The sequence below is a fragment of the Mobula birostris genome, chromosome 15 (assembly GCF_030028105.1).
Source record: "Mobula birostris isolate sMobBir1 chromosome 15, sMobBir1.hap1, whole genome shotgun sequence".
Lineage (NCBI taxonomy): Eukaryota > Metazoa > Chordata > Chondrichthyes > Myliobatiformes > Myliobatidae > Mobula > Mobula birostris.
Window position 1 is genome coordinate 7,072,116 of NC_092384.1, and position 17,285 is coordinate 7,089,400.

The window sequence follows — 17,285 nt, forward strand, 5'->3', positions numbered from 1 at the left end:
TAGGGTTGCCAACTGTCCTGTATTTGCCGGGATATCCCATATATTGGGCTAAATTGGTTTGTCCCGTATTTGCCCCGCTAAGATAGAGCGTTCCTATGAAACCTTTTGTGCCGAAATGGCATGAAGCGAAGAAGCAATTACCATTAATTTATATGGGAAAAATTTTTGAGTGTTCCAAGACCCAAAAAATAACCTACCAAATAACACATAAAACTGAAAATAACACTAACATATAGTAAAAGCAGGAATGATATGATAAATATGATAAGTCCGGAAGATGAAGGCAAAACCGATTTGTGGCGAAAAGACCAGCACGTACACGCATACGCACACAGGTGCCCACGCAAGGCTTCATGGTCATGGTAGTCTTTCGGGGGTAAAGTGTCCTGGGATTTGACTGCTACTTTTGTCCCTTATTTGGGAGTGAGAAAGTTGGCAACCCTAACTGTAAAAGACATGTTGAGGTGAGTTTAACCCTACTTGAACACCGCCCCCCCCCCCCCCCCGCACCCCCGGTCAGCCGGTCAATATTAAACCGGTCCGCAGTGCAAAAAAGGTTATATCAGTGAATTGGATGATAATGTGGTAAACTGAATTAGCAAATTTGGGAGGGGGGGAGGGGAGTGTAGTGGACAGCGAGGAAGATATCAAAGCTATCAGGAGGATCTGGATCAGCTGGAAAAATGGGCTGAGAAATGGCAGATGGAATCTAATGCAGACAAGTGTGAGATGTTGCACTTTGGGAGGACTCACCAGGGTAGGGAACTGAGGTGTGCGATAGAACAGAGGGATCTGGGAATACAGACGTATAATTCCTTGAAAGTGGTGGCACAGATTGCTAGGGTTGTAAAGAAAGCTTTTGGCACATTGGCCTACGTAAATCATTGTATTGAGTACAGGTGTTGGGACGTTGTGTTGAAATTGTACAAGATGTTGGTGAGGCCTAATTTGGAGTATTGTATGCAGGTTTGGTCACTTACCTACAGGCATGATGTAAATAAGATTGAAAGAGTGCAAAAAAAATTTACAAGAATGTTGCTGGGTCTTGACAAGCTGAGCAAGAGGGAAAGGGTGAATAGGTTAGAACTTTATTTCCTAGAACATAGAAGATTGAGGGGAGATTTGATGGAGTTGTACAAAATTATGAGGGGTACAGATAGGGTAAATGCAGATGGGCTTTTTCCACCGACGATGGATGAGACTACAACTATTGGTCATGGGTTAAGGGTGAAAGGTGAAATGTTTAAGGAGAACATGATTAATTATTAATCAAAGTATTGAGTATAAGAGCTGGACTGTTATGATGAGGTTGTATAAGGTATTGGTGAGGCCAAATCTGGAGTATTGTGTTCAGTTTTGGTCACCAAATTACAGGAAGGATATAAATAAGGTTGAAAGAGTGCAGAGAAAGTTTACAAAGATGTTACCAGGACTTGAGAAACTCAGTTACAGAGAAAGGTTGAATAGGTTAGGATTTTATTCCCTGGAGCGTAGAAGAATGAGGGGAGATTTGATAGAGGTATATAAAATTATGACGGGTATAGTTAGAGTGAATGCAAGCAGGTTTTTTCCACTGAGGCAAGGGGAGAAAAAAACCAGAGGACATGGGTTAAGGGTGAGGGGGGAAAAGTTTAAAGGGAACATTAGGGGGGGCTTCTTCACACAGAGAGTGGTGGGAGTATGGAATGAGCTGCCAGACGAGGTGGTAAATGCGGGTTCTTTTTTAACGTTTAAGAATAAATTGGACAGATACATGGATGGGAGGTGTATGGAGGGATATGGTCCGTGTGCAGGTCAGTGGGACTAGGCAGAAAATGGTTCAGCACAGCCAAGAAGGGCCAAAAGGCCTGTTTCTGTGTTGTAGTTTCTATGGTTCTATGAGGGGGAACTTCTTCACTCAGAGGGTGGTGAGTGTGTGGAATGAGCTACCAAAGCAAGTGGTGGATATGGGTGCAATTTCAACATTTAAGAGATACTTGGATAGGTGCATGGATGAGGGATATGGAGGGCAGGTCAATGAGACCAGGCAGATTACTGGTTCAGCATTGGTTAGATGGGCTGAAGGACCCGTTTCTATGCTGCAGTGTTCTATAACCCTATGATTGTGCCTGTGTGGAGCTGGCTGAGTCTATTACCATCTGCAGCCCGTTGCAATCCCATGCAGTGGTGACTCTATACCAGTCAGAATCCTCTCCAATGCAAGAGAGATTGGTGACATAATGAACCTCTCCAAACTCCAAACAAAGCAGAACTGCTGCCATGCCTTCTCGGTGATTGCATCAATGTGTCGGGTCCATTAGGCCTCCTCATCGCTACCTGAGATTCTACCAACAACAGTGGTGCCATTGGCAAACTTATAGATGGCAGTTGAGCTGTGCTTAGCCACATGGTCATGAACATACAGCAAGTGAGCCAAGCTTGATCCTTGAGGTTCTCCTGTGTTGATTGTCAGCAAGGAGGGAGTTGCAGAGAGAGGTACAGGGGCTCAGGTTTTGAAGCTTGTTGATTAGTACTGACAGAATGACAGCATTGAATGCCAAGCTGGAATTAATAAGTAGCTGCCTGATGTATGTTTTCTGGTTGTCTGAGTGCCAATGAGATTGTGCTCACTGTAGACTTGAGGTGGTAGGCACATTACAAAGGTTCCAGGTCTTTACTCAGGCAGGAGTTAATTCTAGCCATAACTAATCTCTTGAAGCACTTCAATACAGTAGAGGTGAGTTCTACCATATGGTAACTACTGAGGCAGCTCACCCTGCTCAACTTGAACACTGGTACGTTGCAGCCCTCTTGAAGTAAGTGGGGACCTCGGGTTGAAGATGTCTTTGAGCACTCTATCTACTTGGTCAGCATAGGTTTTCAGTATCTGGCCAGGTACATGGTCAATAAAAGCAGTTTCAGGATGATACTTGAAACTTGGCAGTAAATCTTTTTTCTTTACCTAAAACTACTAACTCTTAAAGGAAATGCCTTCTGCTCAAGGGCAGTGACTGAAAGAGCCTAGTCAACAAATCACAGACAAATCAGACCAGCTTTCAACATGACAAGCACATCTAAACAACTGTCGCTGGATCATTTAGAGAAGGACATCACTTTTTTTTTAATGTGCTGACTCAGTGCCAAGATCAACACTCATACAACCACAATAATAACCAATGATGTACATACCAAAGATTCTACCACCACGTCAACCAGAGATGCAAAGAATCCCTTTGATGCATTCAATTTTTCATGGGAGTATCGTACTGCTCTTCGTAAAATCCGCCTCAAAACATACCTGGGTAGAAGGAGTGTTAGTGGTATCAAAGCACTGTTACTATGACCAGAATCACACTGAAAGCTTTAATGCCCAATTCACTGTGTTTAAGTTTTTATAATAAGCAAAAAGACAACTCTGACAATCATTTCGCACCAACATACTATTGCTTATAATGTGTAATGATAATGGTCTCAAAATATATCATAAATTAAAGGTGCTTTGTTAGTGTCTTGGATGTTTAAAAAACAGTGGTGATACACAGAAGCAGCCAGTAACAATTTTTTCTCTGGTGCTGCTGGTACAATGCCATACACAGCACACACAGAGGAGCTCAGCAGGTCAGGCAACATCCATGGAGAGAAATAGTTTGGGCTGGGACTAAAAGGGAAGAGGGGCCAAAATAAAGTGAGGGGAGGGGAAGGAGTACAAGCTGGCTGGCAGCCCTCCTTCATAGCGCGGAAGGAAGAGGGATCAGAGAGGAGGGGACAGTGGACCACAGAAGAGAGGGAAGGGATCAGAACCAGAGAGAGGTGATGAGAGTTGGGGGAGGGGGAAGGGAAGGAAAAGGGGTAAGTGGGCCTAGTCATACTCATGATCTACAAGAGCCCCTCACCTGCCCAATTTCCAGCTTTCTGCAATACACTGTGACCATTTCTTCCCTCCCCACAGATCTCCCTCCTGGCACTTATTCTTGCAAGCGGAACAAGTGCTATACCTGCTTCAACATCTCCTTCCTCACTACCATTCAGGGCCCTAAACAGTCCTTCCAGGTGAGGCAACACTTCACCTGTGAGTGTACTGGGGTCATCTACCGTATCTGGTGTTCCTGGTGCGGCCTCCAGTATATCGGTGAGACCCAGCAGAGATTGGGAGACCGTTTTGCCAAGCACCTACGCTCTATCCGCCAGAAAAAGCAGGATCTCCCAGTGGCCACCCGTTTTAATTCCACTTCCCATTCCAATATGTCCATCCATGGCTTTCTCCACTGTTGTGATGAGGCCACACCTAGGTTGGAGGAACACCACCTTATATTCTGTTTGGGTAGCCTCCAGCTGACGGCATGAACATTGATTTCCCAAACTTTGGGTAATCCCCCCCACTCCCCCTCTCCTGCATTCCCATCCCCTTTTCTCTCTCTCACCTTATCTCCTTGCCTGCCCATCGCCTCCCTCTGGTGCTCCTCCCCCATTTTCTTTCTTCCATGGACTTCTGTCCCTTTCACTAATCAACTTGGCAGCTCTTTACTTCATTCCCCCCCCACTTCAGGTTTCACCTATATTCTCATGTTTCTCCCTTCCCTCCCCCCACCTTTTAAATCTACTCCGCAGCTTTTTCTTTCCTGCAATCCTGCCCAAAATGTCAACTATACTCCTTTCCATAGATGTTGCTTGGCCTGCTGAGTTCCTCCAGCATTTTGTGTGTGTTCCAGCTTCTGCAGATTTTCTCTTGTTTGTAATTGGGCCTATCCTTTGTTTCACTAAATTTTATTTTTTATTCCTTTTCAGTTTGCAATATTATTTTTGCCACTGAAACACTGTTGCCTGTGTACTATCATACATCTCCTACTTCAGTTCATTTCCCGCTTTTCCTTTCTTATCTGGTTCTAACTGCTCATTGCTAACCAGTTCTAGCTGTGGCAAAATGTCATTGATCTGAAACAGACACTGCATTTCTTCTCTGCTGAGGATTACTGCAATAATGGATATTTAATATAAAAACTCAAGAACACTGCAAAGAACATACCAGCCCAGTCAGCCCTTCAAACCCATGCCAGTCAGCAGGACCATGAATGACCTTCCTTCTCAGTATCATTTCCCTGCCCTATCTCCACATGCCTTCATTCCATTAATACCCTGATCTGCCTATTTATATTTTGAATGTATCGATCAATGAATCATCAATCACTGTAAACTGGTAAGGTGGTAGCATACTCGGACACAGCCCCTCTTTCAGTCCAACCAAAGGTGTAATTATTTGTCCTCTACACTCAGAGCTGGCTGCGTAATGCTGGTTTGGGAAATGGGCCCTCCCGTTGCTGTTGCTTCCAGCATTCGCTCGGTAGAAGACAAGCTAAACTGCGTTCATCTGTGCCTGCACCATGTGATATGAGGAACTGCCGCGGGTTCTTGCAGAAACGTGGCTCAAGGACAATATTCAGCCAAAGAGGCTTGGGCTATATTATTATTTTAATTATTTTTTTACAACTGAACAGTTTCTGCCATCATAATTATATGTGCTATACGTGTTGTGTGTGACTGTCGGTTCTTTGCTTTGCACCTTGACTCCAGAGGACTGTATTTGACAGTATTTAGGTGTTTGGTTGAATGACAGTTAAACTTAAAACTTAAACTGGAATGATCCTCCACAACCCAGCATGATTTTTGTTACTTTCCAACTTACCCTCTACCAGTATTATCTGGTCTGCCTCCATCAGACAATGCAATTGTTATTGTCCGTGCATGATCTGCCAGCACTCTGTATGCCATGTCAATTCCATCAACATCTTCAGCTCCCACCTTCCCTGTATACGGCCTGACACCAGTTCCCTAGGAATACACAAGTAAACTAGAAATTAACACTACAATATAATTGCATGAAAAAGGGGGCATCAGAATAGCACCTTACAGCATTTTTGCTACTTTACCCAACACACCTTAAAAACACCATAAGAGCAAGGGCTGTGTTGGATCATTTTATTAAGTGTTACAAGAATGGAAAACTAACAAGAAAGAGTCGTTGAGTCAACAAAGGATAAACAGTCGAGGTTGTCTCATCCTCAGACTAGAGATAACAATATTCCAGTGATAACAATTAACCTGTAAAATAGCTGGATTTGAGAGGTCTGAGATTTGTCATCCACAGGCAGTCACGAAACAAAGAAACACCATGGAACCCATTCATGAAAACATCAAACACCCAACACACGAAAAAGTAACAAATTGCACAAACAGCAAAAAGCAAGCAGACAACACATAAGAATATTAACCATCAAACCAGGAGTCCAGTAGTATTCAGTCTAGTTCAGTTCAGTGTTGCACCACTAGGCCATTGTAGGTACAGGGCAAAGTATTCTTTGCTGAAGCACCCTAAATCGCATTGATCATCCCAATCCAACGACACAAAATCAGCGAAAAAAGTAACCAGAATCCAGGAAAACATGCAACGTGGATCTCAAAGTCTGCCAAAATGAGTCCAGAGCCTCTCCAAATGATGCTTGCAATATGGATCCCAACACTCCTGCACTTTCCTCCAACAGCAGCTAATGAGAGGGAGAGGAAGACTGGTCAAAAGCAGGCAGACGGCACTAAACACTTGTTTGTCAACTTCAGCCTTGCTTGACACCTCAATTGGAGGAAATCAATGGAGTCGATCATGGCTTGCACCCTCAACATCTCAATTGGAGAGAAGCAATGGAGTTGACCATGGTCTTGTGCCTTCAACACTTCAAATGGAGAGAAGCAATGGAATCAATTATGGACGTGTGCCTTCAACACCTCAATTGGAGAGAAGGAATAGAATCAATTATGGACTTGTGCCTTCAATGCCTCAATTGGAGAAAAACAATGGAGTCGATCATGACTTGGGCCCTCAACATCTCAATTAGAGAGAAGTAATGGAGTCGATCATGGCTTGCGCCCTCAACGCCTCAACTGGAGAAAAACAATGGAGTCGATCATGGGCTTGTGCCCTCAACGCCTCAGTTGGAGAAAAACCAATGGAATCGATTACGGGCTCACACCCCGTCTCCAAGCTTCCAGGCTGCACACTCTGCTTCAAACTTCACTGAGCTCCCTCGAAGACAGTGAAGCACCAGATGGCTCAATTGATCCAAAAGCATACCATCATAATGTAAATCACAGGTTCTAATTGCAGACAGAACCATATTTGAAAGTAGTAAAAGTAGTAGTTCTGTGACTATCTACAGGACATCACTGTGACAGACAGAATTTTATCTATCTATTTAGAGACACAGTGTGGAATAACCATTCTGGCTCTTCGATCCGCACTGCCCAGCAACCCTGATTTAACATTAACCTAATCTCAGAACAATTTACAATGACTAATTAATCTACCCGGTAGCTCTTTGGACCGTGGGAGGGCCCACAGAAAAGCCACGCATTCAAGAGAGAGGATGTACAAAGACTCTTACAGAGGATGCTGGGATTGAACTTCGAACTCCAATGGCCTAGCTGTAATAGTGTTGTGCTATGCTACCAGTTACATAAATTGGTCTCGTATGATTGTTGCAAAATGGAGGAAGGCGTTGAAGTACAGCATGTTTTGATTTAAAAGAAGTCAACAGTGAAACTGTTAGTTAAATGTAGTGAACTTCTCACTTCATGTTGATCTCCTTTAAGTAATGATATCTGCAAATTCAGGTATGTATTAGGAGGAAGAATCCAACACAAAGACCAGTTTACTGTAGCCATTTTTTTTGGAAGGAATAAGGAAAGTTCATTTCTAAAATACAAGATATTCTGCAGATGCTGGAAATCCAGAGCAACACACACACAAAATGCTGGAGAAACTCAGCAGATCAGGCAGCATCTATAGAGAGGAATAAACAGTCAAGATTTCAAGCAGAGATCCTTCATCAGGACTGGAAAACAAGGGTAAGAAGCCAGGGTTCAAGATCAGTTGGGAAGGACAAATGGACATGGGAGTCACAGAGTAGGTGATCCTTGTAGGAAGTGGAGAATGGAGAACAGGAGAGATATATTTAGTGGTAAGATCCCATTGAAAATGGCTCATTTCTAGATACTGCTTACAATATTGGGATCTTATATAATCATGTGTTTTGAAGTGAAAAGCTGAAAAGTTTTGAAGTAAAATGCCAATTCTGATATTAGAAACCTGTTAGTTTTCAGTAGCAGGTGTCACACCACTTGGATCGGGCTATTTTATAGGTTAATTCTTATCATTGAAACATTGAGTATGAGAAGACTACAGCTGCTTTTTCCTTTGTCTTTCCTTTGTTCTCTCAGCTCCTCTTTCATGTTCAGTTTCTATTTCTGTAACACTTGATAAAACAATCGTAAATAATCTTTTACAAACAATCACGCTTATTCAACAGACAGTCGAACTGATGTGGCAAACAATTAGGAAGGTCACTGTGCCCTGGTCTTTAGTACAAAAGAACTTGGGTACAATGATAGTTGGGGTGCCACAGTAGTGCGGCAGTTAGTGTGATGCTATTACAGCTTGAGGCATTCACTGTTCAATCCCAATGTCCTCTGTAAGTTTCCACATCCTCCCCATGCAATGCGTGAGTTTCCTCCCAAAAGACATACAGGGTAGGTTAATTGGTCATTGTAAATTGTCCCATGGTTGAGTTAAATCAAGGTTGCTGGGCGGAGTGGCTCAAAGGGCCTATTCCATGTGGTACCTCTAAGTAAATAAATAAATAAGATACAGACATTCTATGTTACAATTATACAGCAATACAAACAGCCCAGGGTCATTCAACCTCTCATGTCTGTACTACCAGTCAATAAGATTACATCTGATACGGCTACTTTCTTGCAATATGTCACACTCTAACTTGAATATATTCTATGACCGAGCCTCCACAGCATGTTCGTGTAGAGAATTTCTAAGATTCATTACCATCTGGATGAAGAAATTCCTTTTCACCTTAGTCCTGAATGGCTCACTCCCTACCAAGGTCCTAGATATTTTCGGGGAACCGAGTGGGTCAGGCAGTATCCATAGAGTGAAATAGTCAAGGTATTGGGTCGAGACTGACAAAGGGTCTGGACCCAAAATGTGGACTCTCAGACACAATCTGACCCAGTGAGCTACTCCAGCATTGTGAATGTTGCTTCAGATTCTAGATCTGTAGTCTCTAGTGCAAGAAGGTCATTTGTCTTTCATCGAAGTCCTCTAGCAATACGGGACAATATATTACTTGCCTTTTGAACTGCTTGCTGCAATGGGAGTTGAACTTTCAGTGATTTACAAGGCTACCCAGGTCTCTCCAAACACTGATAACGTCAAATCTCAAGCCAATTATAAATAGGATGACCTCACATGTTACTATCCTGTTCTTTCTTTTCCAGTGATATTTTCTAAAGCCTTTTGAAGTACCCAGCATCAGGAAATTTGGATGTACCACCCAGTCTTCCCAACCAAATTGCTGGTGCAGACTACTGACAAGCTGGCGGGGCGGCACCAAGAACAATGTGTACAAATCTGGTTTCCCCACCCAAAGAAGAATATATTTGGATAAAGAGAGGGCAATGATTGCCAGATTGATTGCTAAATACAGGTTTGTGCTACAAAGTGAAACTTGGGCTACATACTTTACAATTTGGAAGAATGAAATGTGATTTCATTGAAATGTATTCAATCCTTATGAGACATAACATGCTAAATGCAGAGATCAATAGATTTTTGGATATTAAGGAAATCAAGGGAGATGGGGTTATTAAAGAAAAGTAGCACTAAGGCAAAAGATTAGATGCGATCTTATAAATATTTAAGCAGGAGCCAAGAATTGAATGAATTACTGCTACTATTTCTCATGGAGAGCAAAGCCATGATGTATGGACAGAAATTGATTAACGGTAATAACCACAAATTGAAACCACAGGTCATAAAATGAGCATTTTTCAGAACTTACTTTCTGAATTGCTTCAAAATAAGGCAAAAATAAGTCTGTGTCATAATTTGACATCTTGCCTTGTAGGACTGATACTAGCCGCTCAAAACCCATTCCAGTATCAATGCTCTTCTTGGCCAGGGGTTCCAGACTGCCATCGCTCTCTCTAAAGAAATGCAAACAGGCAATCAGTTCATTACCAGAAATACATATGCAAAATTATTTAGTTCTACCACAGCAAACTAAGAAGAAATACTCAATACCCATGATACACCAAACCAACTGTCAATTCCCAAGGAATTTTTTAAAAAATTAGATCTCTCGTGCACCAATTTATTGGTAATGAACTCAATGATATCTAAAGGCAGCTAATAAAAGCACTGGGCAAATTTATCCCATTTCTGCTAGAAATTTAAAATTTTACATGCCACAAGGCCTAAGTAGGCACCCACTGACAGATAGAACTCAATTGCAGCACTTTAGAGAACAGGTAAGAAGAAAGGGAATTAACATTAGTTTACTTGGCCACATGGACTTTACATACCATAACTAACAATATTAAGAGAGTAGTTCTTTAAATATGAACAGGAGAGTTGGATGAAGATATAGTACATAGGGTTACAATTTTACCTGTTGAATTGAATGAACACAAGATTCCAGACCTCCAGAACATTAGGGTCATCCATGTTGACCAGGTGAGCAGCATCACGTCCTCCAATACGATCGTAATGTATCTCACTGCATGGGCCGCAAGGGCCAGTGTCACCCATCTCCCAGAAGTTATCCTTCATGCTGCCTGGCAGAATCCTTTCTTCTGCCATTCTGGTAAAAATAAAAAGTTAACTAGATTTAATACAAATGCAGAAAGACACCAAGCTCTGTGTATTTTACAGACACCATTCTGTTTAATTCAAAGCAACAAGTATTTTTTCTTCAACTGTAAAGGATACAATTGAAAAGGTTTATCTTTAAATACTTCTAAATACAGTACCCAACAAATTGTAGGGTTCCATCATATGATTATTGAATGGCTGTCACAAATGCCAGGATAATTTCGGAACTACCTCTCAAGTCTACAATCACAGCTGGGCCAACAATAAACATGAATAGAGGAGAATTTAATCTTTAGATTGACCGATTTTAAATTCATTCTGCTTGTATGTGCAGTTGAAGAATTTAAAATAAATGCTGGGAAACTATAAGTATCCATCACTGAAAAGGAAAATCCTTATAATGTTCTTTCATGACCAGCTCTGCTATGATATTGAAAAAGTTCCAAGGGAAAATATTTCGATTGAACTCCAGCCCGGTTCAACCTAGTAGATATACAGGCTTCCTCAAATTACATAATGGAAGATCTAGCTGGAATGGAAATAGAAATGTAAAAGGGAAATCTCACCCTAGGTTTGTCCAGACCTGCTTGCATTCAAGATCTGGCTCCAGCCCAGCTCTTTCATCCCCTCCAAAGTAAGTCACGTAAAGCCTGTCGATGGAGATTCCAAACTCTTCCGTCAACAGTTCCAAGGCCATTTTGCAAGCCAGTTCCTACATGGATGAAGGGAATCAGAGTATCCACACAGACTGAATCACTCTAGATTGACTTCTACAAGTATGGTCTGAAATATATCTTTTAGTTTGAAGGAAACTGCAATTTGAATGGTATTTTAACTGAAGATTAATATAAAGATGCTCCCATTTACAAGTGAGAGCAGATCAGAGACAATGAACATTAGATAGGATAGGTACAATAAGTTGAAGCCATTGGGCTGAAGAGCACAGATGTATTCAAGTAGTAATTGTTAAGATGAAAGGTGTTGGCCTTCATTAGGAAAGACATCCTTGCCATAGAGGGAGTACAAAGAAGGTTCACCAGATTGATTCCTGGGATGGCAGGACTTTCATATGAAGAAAGACTGGATGAACTGGGCTTGTACTCATTGGAATTTAGAAGATTGAGGGGGGATCTGATTGAAACGTATAAGATCCTAAAGGGATTGGACAGGCTAGATGCAGGAAGATTGTTTCCAATGTTGGGGAAGTCCAGAACGAGGGGCCACAGTTTGAGGATAGAGGGGAAGCCTTTTAGGACCGAGATTAGGAAAAACTTCTTCACACAGAGAGTGGTGAATCTGTGAAATTCTCTGCCACAGGAAACAGTTGAGGCCAGTTCATTGGCTATATTTAAGAGGGAGTTAGATATGGCCCTTGTGGCTATGGGGGTCAGGGGGTATGGAGGGAAGGCTGGGGCGGGGTTCTGAGTTGGATGATCAGCCATGATCATAATAAATGGCGGTGCAGGCTCGAAGGGCCGAATTGCCTACTCCTGCACCTATTTTCTATGTTTCTATTAGTCGGGGGATTGATTTCAAGAGCCGCAAGGTAATATTCCAGCACTGTAAAACTATTTAGCCCACATTTGGAATATTGTGTTTAGTTCTGGTCATCTCATTATAGGAAAGATGTGGAAGCTTTATCAGGATGCTGCCTGGATTAGAGAACATGTCTTATGAAAATAGGTTGAGCAAGATAGGGCTTTTCCTCTTTGGAGAGGAGAAGGATGACAGGTGAATTAATAGAGGTGTACAAGATGATAAGAGGCTGAGTTCGAGTAGATAACCAGAATAGGGCAGAAATGGATTGTATGAGGGGGCATAATTTTAAGGGTACTGGAGGAAATTATTGGGGATGGGGGAGGGTCTGACATTAAGTGCTTGTTTGTTTTTTTTTAACCCAAAGAGTGGTGGGTATGTCGAACACATTGCCAGGGGTAGTGGTAGAGGCAGATACATCAGGGACATTTATGAAATACTTAGATAAGCCAATGGATGACAGAAAAATGGAGGGCTATGTAGAACAGAAGGGATAGAATGATCCGAGAGTGTGGTAGTGTCCTATGTAATTGGGTAAACATTTGAGGAAGGTTGGCCAAAGAGGGTTGAGGCACATGTGCATTGTAAACACCGGAATGGATGAATTGAGCTTACTCCCCTGTTTCTGCACTGTAATTACAGCATAATCAACAAACTGCATATTTCTAAAATATCCTGTACCTAGAGAGGTGGCTCCCAGAAAAAAACAATAAACTTTGCAGTATAGTCACTAACTATAATCTAGAGGCACTGACCTTAAATGAAGACTTCAATGCTGTTCAGATACACGTACTGCATTTATTACTTTCCTTCCCCAACACAGCTCTCAGTACTTCTACCAAAGCACTGTGCATAACAGTCTCTTTCCTGATGGACACTTTGCACATGTAAGGTAACATCTACTCTTCTATGCCCTACTTTCAATGGGGTTTGGTTGCACCCAAGCCCTGTGGGATGTACTGCTCAGAGAGGTGACAGATGGAAGCCCTTTCACACTTTTAGGCTTTGTGATTTTGGTCCAGCAAAAGTATAGCAATATATTACATTAGAAGAATGTGTACAATTTGAAAGCAGTGGTGATCCCCCCCACCCCCCGTCTGTGGCCCTGGTAGGAGTTATGCCCTGATAGGTAGGTCCAGGTAAGAGTTATGAGTCTAGGAAGCATTCAGAAGACCCAAGCTGCTACAATGCATTGTGGACACGACAAACACATTGTGTACAATGTTGTACACACTGTGAAGTGCGGTGGGGGAAAAGCAAAGGAGCTGGTTGTGGATTACAGGAGGAATGGAGATGGGCTAACACCTATTAGCATCAATGGATCTGGGGTTGAGAGGGTAAACAGCTTCAAGTTCCTTAGCATCCACATCACCAAGGACCTCACGTGGTCTGTACACACCAGCTGTGTGGTGAAAAAGGCACAACAGCGCCTCTTTCACCTCAGACAGTTGACAAAGTTTGGTAAAGACTCCCAAATCCTAAGAACTTTCTACAGGGGCACAATTGAGAGCATCCTGACTGGCTGCATCACTGCCTGGTATGGGAACTGTACCTCCCTCAATCACAGGACTCTGCAGAGAGTGGTGTGGACAGCCCAGCACATCTGTAGTTATGAATTTCCCATGATTCAGGACGTTTACAAAGACAGATGTGTAAAAAGGGCCCGTAGGATCATTGGGGACCTGAGTCACCCCAACCACAATCTATTCCAGCTGCTGCCATCCGGGAAACGGTACCACAGCATAAAAGCCAGGACCAACAGGCTCCTGGACAGCTTCTTCCACCAGGCCATCAGACCAATTAACTCACACTGATTTGAGTGTACTCTATATTACATTGACTGTTATTTTTATTATAAGTTATTATAAATTACTATGATTGCACATTGCACATTTAGACGGAGAAGTAATGTAAAGATTTTTATTCCTCATGTATGTAAAGGATGTAAGAAATAAAGTCAATTCCAGAGACATCACAAAATGTACAATGAAATGCTAATCAAGCAGTTGCACTATCCTGGACTTTGAAATTCTTGAGCATTATTGGAGCTGTACTCACCCAGTAATTATCACAGTACATTCCTGACATGCCCAGCAGATGGTGGAAAGATTGAGGTGTCAGGGGACAGACAACATCAAGCAAAAAACCAAGAATTTGACGTTACTTGACATGCTGAGTAGTTTAGATTAGATCAGCCTTATTTGTCGTATTTACATCAAAACAGAGTGAAATGTGTCATTTGTGCCAATGACCAACACAGTCCGGGGATGTGCTGGGGCAGCTCACAGTGTCGTCATGCTTCAGGTATCAACATGGCACGCCCACAACTTACTCACCTGAACATCTTTTGTTTTGGAATGTGGGAGAAAAACCCAACATTGGAGGGAGAACAGCGGACACGGGAGAACGTACAAACTCCTTACAGGCAGTGGTGGAACTGAACTCGGGTCACTGGCACAGCACTGCACCAACTGCTATGCTACTATGTCACCCGCCTCCCCCCCCCACCAAGCTACCATGCCACTCTTGCATCCGCTGTTTTATTTCATATCTCTACTGTTTTGTATCCGACAAGTTCAGTATTAATTGTTCTGCTCTCTGATCCATTTCTTATTCCTCTCCAACTTGCGTCTCTGCTGGATGTATGGGCTACGACGGGCAAACCTTCAAATGGCATCGGGCCACTGCGGTCTCTAATGGCTGACAAGCTGGCACAGATATTTCCTTTGTTCATCCCCAACCTTCCCCCACCTCTGCAATTTAGGGAATGTTGATTTCCTAGTTTTAAGGTATGGAAATCACCTTGAAACACTGAGAATTCTCTTTCTTTCTCCAGTTATGCTCCCTGACATGAGAATCTATAGCATGTTCCTTTTTATTACAGTGCTTTGTCTTGAAAATACTTGTTTCATCAATGGGAAACAATCCTGGAATAGCCCACCCAAAGCCACTTTCACCGCAAGGGCTGAAGCAGTTCAAGGCAACAGCATATTAGCATCGTTTGAAAGGTATGTTAGGGATGGGCAGTAATTGTTGCCTTCCTCACAGCCTCTAATACCACATTAGACTAAAACATCATGATACCACCAGCTGTTGTTGGTTTTGCCATTGATGACACTTTCCTTTCTTACTAATCCAATACTGTTGTCATGTAAACAGTTGATTTACCTTGAAGTAATCACCGAAGGACCAAGAACCCAACATTTCAAAAAAAGTATGATGATAAACATCCTTTCCCACATCATCCAGGTCATTGTGCTTTCCTCCAGCCCGTATACATTTCTGAGTATTTGTAGCTCTTAATAATTTTGCCATTGGGTGGGATGGATCGATGGTGTTCAAGAAGATTGGTTTAAACTGTGAAGAAAAAAAGGTCACTGATTAAAAACTTTAAACAGTCTCCCTGAAAAGTTATTGACAGATGTTAGAACTACCATTTTATAGCTCCTGGCAGAACTTTTATGATTTAACCATACAAAGCATAAAAGCAGAGAGGGCATATAATATGGCAAAACATATGGTGGATGATTGGGAAGCAATTAAAAACCAACAGAAGGCAACTAAAAAGCCATAATGAGAGAAAAGATGAAATATGAAGTGTTAGCCAATAATACAAAAGAGGATACAGGAAGTTTTTCCAGATATACAAGGACTAAAAGAGAGTGGATATTGGACCACAGGAACATGATGCTGGAGAGGTAGTAATGGGGGACAAAGAAATGGCAGACAAACTTCATAAGTATTTTGTGCAGTCTTCATTGTGGAAGACATTAGTGGGATGACAGAAATGTGAGAATGTCAGGGAGTAGAAATGAGCGTTGTTGCTACTAATAAGGAGGTGGTGCTTGGGAAGTTGGAAAGTCTGAAGGTAGATAAGTCACCCAAGACCAGATGGACTGCACCACAGAATTCCAAAGGAGGCAGCTGAAGAAATTGTGGAGGCATTAGTAATGATCTTTTAAGAATCACTAGATTTTGGAATGGTTCCGGAGGACTCTGACAACCTCTTACAATCCTGTGCACTGGAGCTTCCATCCCTGGCTATGATACGTCAGAATGCTCTCCACTGTATACCCACAGAAATTTGCAAGAGTACTTGCTGAAATACCAAATCTCCTCAAACTCCTAATGAAACAGAGCTGTAAATGCGCTTTCTTCAGCATTGCATCAATGTGTTGGGACGAAGATATATCCTCTACGATACTGGTGCCACAAACTTAAACCTGCTCACTCTTTTCACCACTGACCCCTCAATGAGGACTGCTGAGTGTTCTACCAACTTCCCCTCTCTTAAGTCCATGAACAATTCCTTGGTCTTACTGGTACTGAGTACAAAGTTATTGCTGTGACACCACTCAACCAGCTGAACTATCTCATGCCTGTATACCACCTTGACACCATCTGAGATTATGCTACAACTATGGAGTCATCAGCAAATTTATAGATGTTTGAGCTGTGTCTAGCCACATAGTCGTGAGTGTGCAGAGAGTACAGCAGAGGACTAAGCACGCATTCTTGAGATGGCTTGTGTCAATTGTCTGCGAGGAGATGTATTACCAATCCACGATTGTGGTCTCCTGATAAGGAAGTTGAGGATCCACTTGCAGAGAGAGGTAGAGAAACCCAGGTTTACAAGCTTGATGATTAGTAGCGAGGGAAATAGAAATAGTTCAACATTGTAAAGGGAAGAAAAATGTTTGGTACTCTGGGACAAGAGCGCTAAAGGCTATTCTTCATCCATTCTACATTGTGGCCTGCCCAGTACACAAGATACATCCCAGACACATTCCTCCCCATCATTAGAGCAACACACATCAAAGTTGCTGCCTGGCCTGCTGCATTCACCAGCAACTTTGATGTGTGTTGCTTGAATTTCCAGTGTCTGCAGAATTCCCTGTGTTTACCTCCCCATCATTAGTCGTATCTACAGGAGGCAATGCCTCAAGAAGGCAATATCTATCATCAAAGATCCCCACCATTTGGGCCACGCCACCATTTCTTTACTATCATCGGGCAGGAGGTGCATGAGCCTGAAGTCCCGCACCAGCAAGCTAAA

The 17,285-nt window shown here is 42.4% G+C and overlaps 1 protein-coding gene across 1 annotated transcript in view; it reads right to left on the reverse strand.

Annotated features, from left to right (window-relative positions):
* Positions 1-17,285, reverse strand: part of aars1 (alanyl-tRNA synthetase 1) — a 63,304-nt gene that overhangs the window by 32,702 nt on the left and 13,317 nt on the right. The window contains exons 3-8 of the mRNA XM_072279271.1: positions 15,398-15,586; positions 11,260-11,405; positions 10,491-10,682; positions 9,882-10,026; positions 5,660-5,805; positions 3,169-3,277 (exon numbers count right to left, since the gene is read on the reverse strand). Coding sequence (XP_072135372.1) covers positions 3,169-3,277; positions 5,660-5,805; positions 9,882-10,026; positions 10,491-10,682; positions 11,260-11,405; positions 15,398-15,586 — 927 coding nt within the window. The remainder of the gene's footprint in view (positions 1-3,168; positions 3,278-5,659; positions 5,806-9,881; positions 10,027-10,490; positions 10,683-11,259; positions 11,406-15,397; positions 15,587-17,285) is intronic.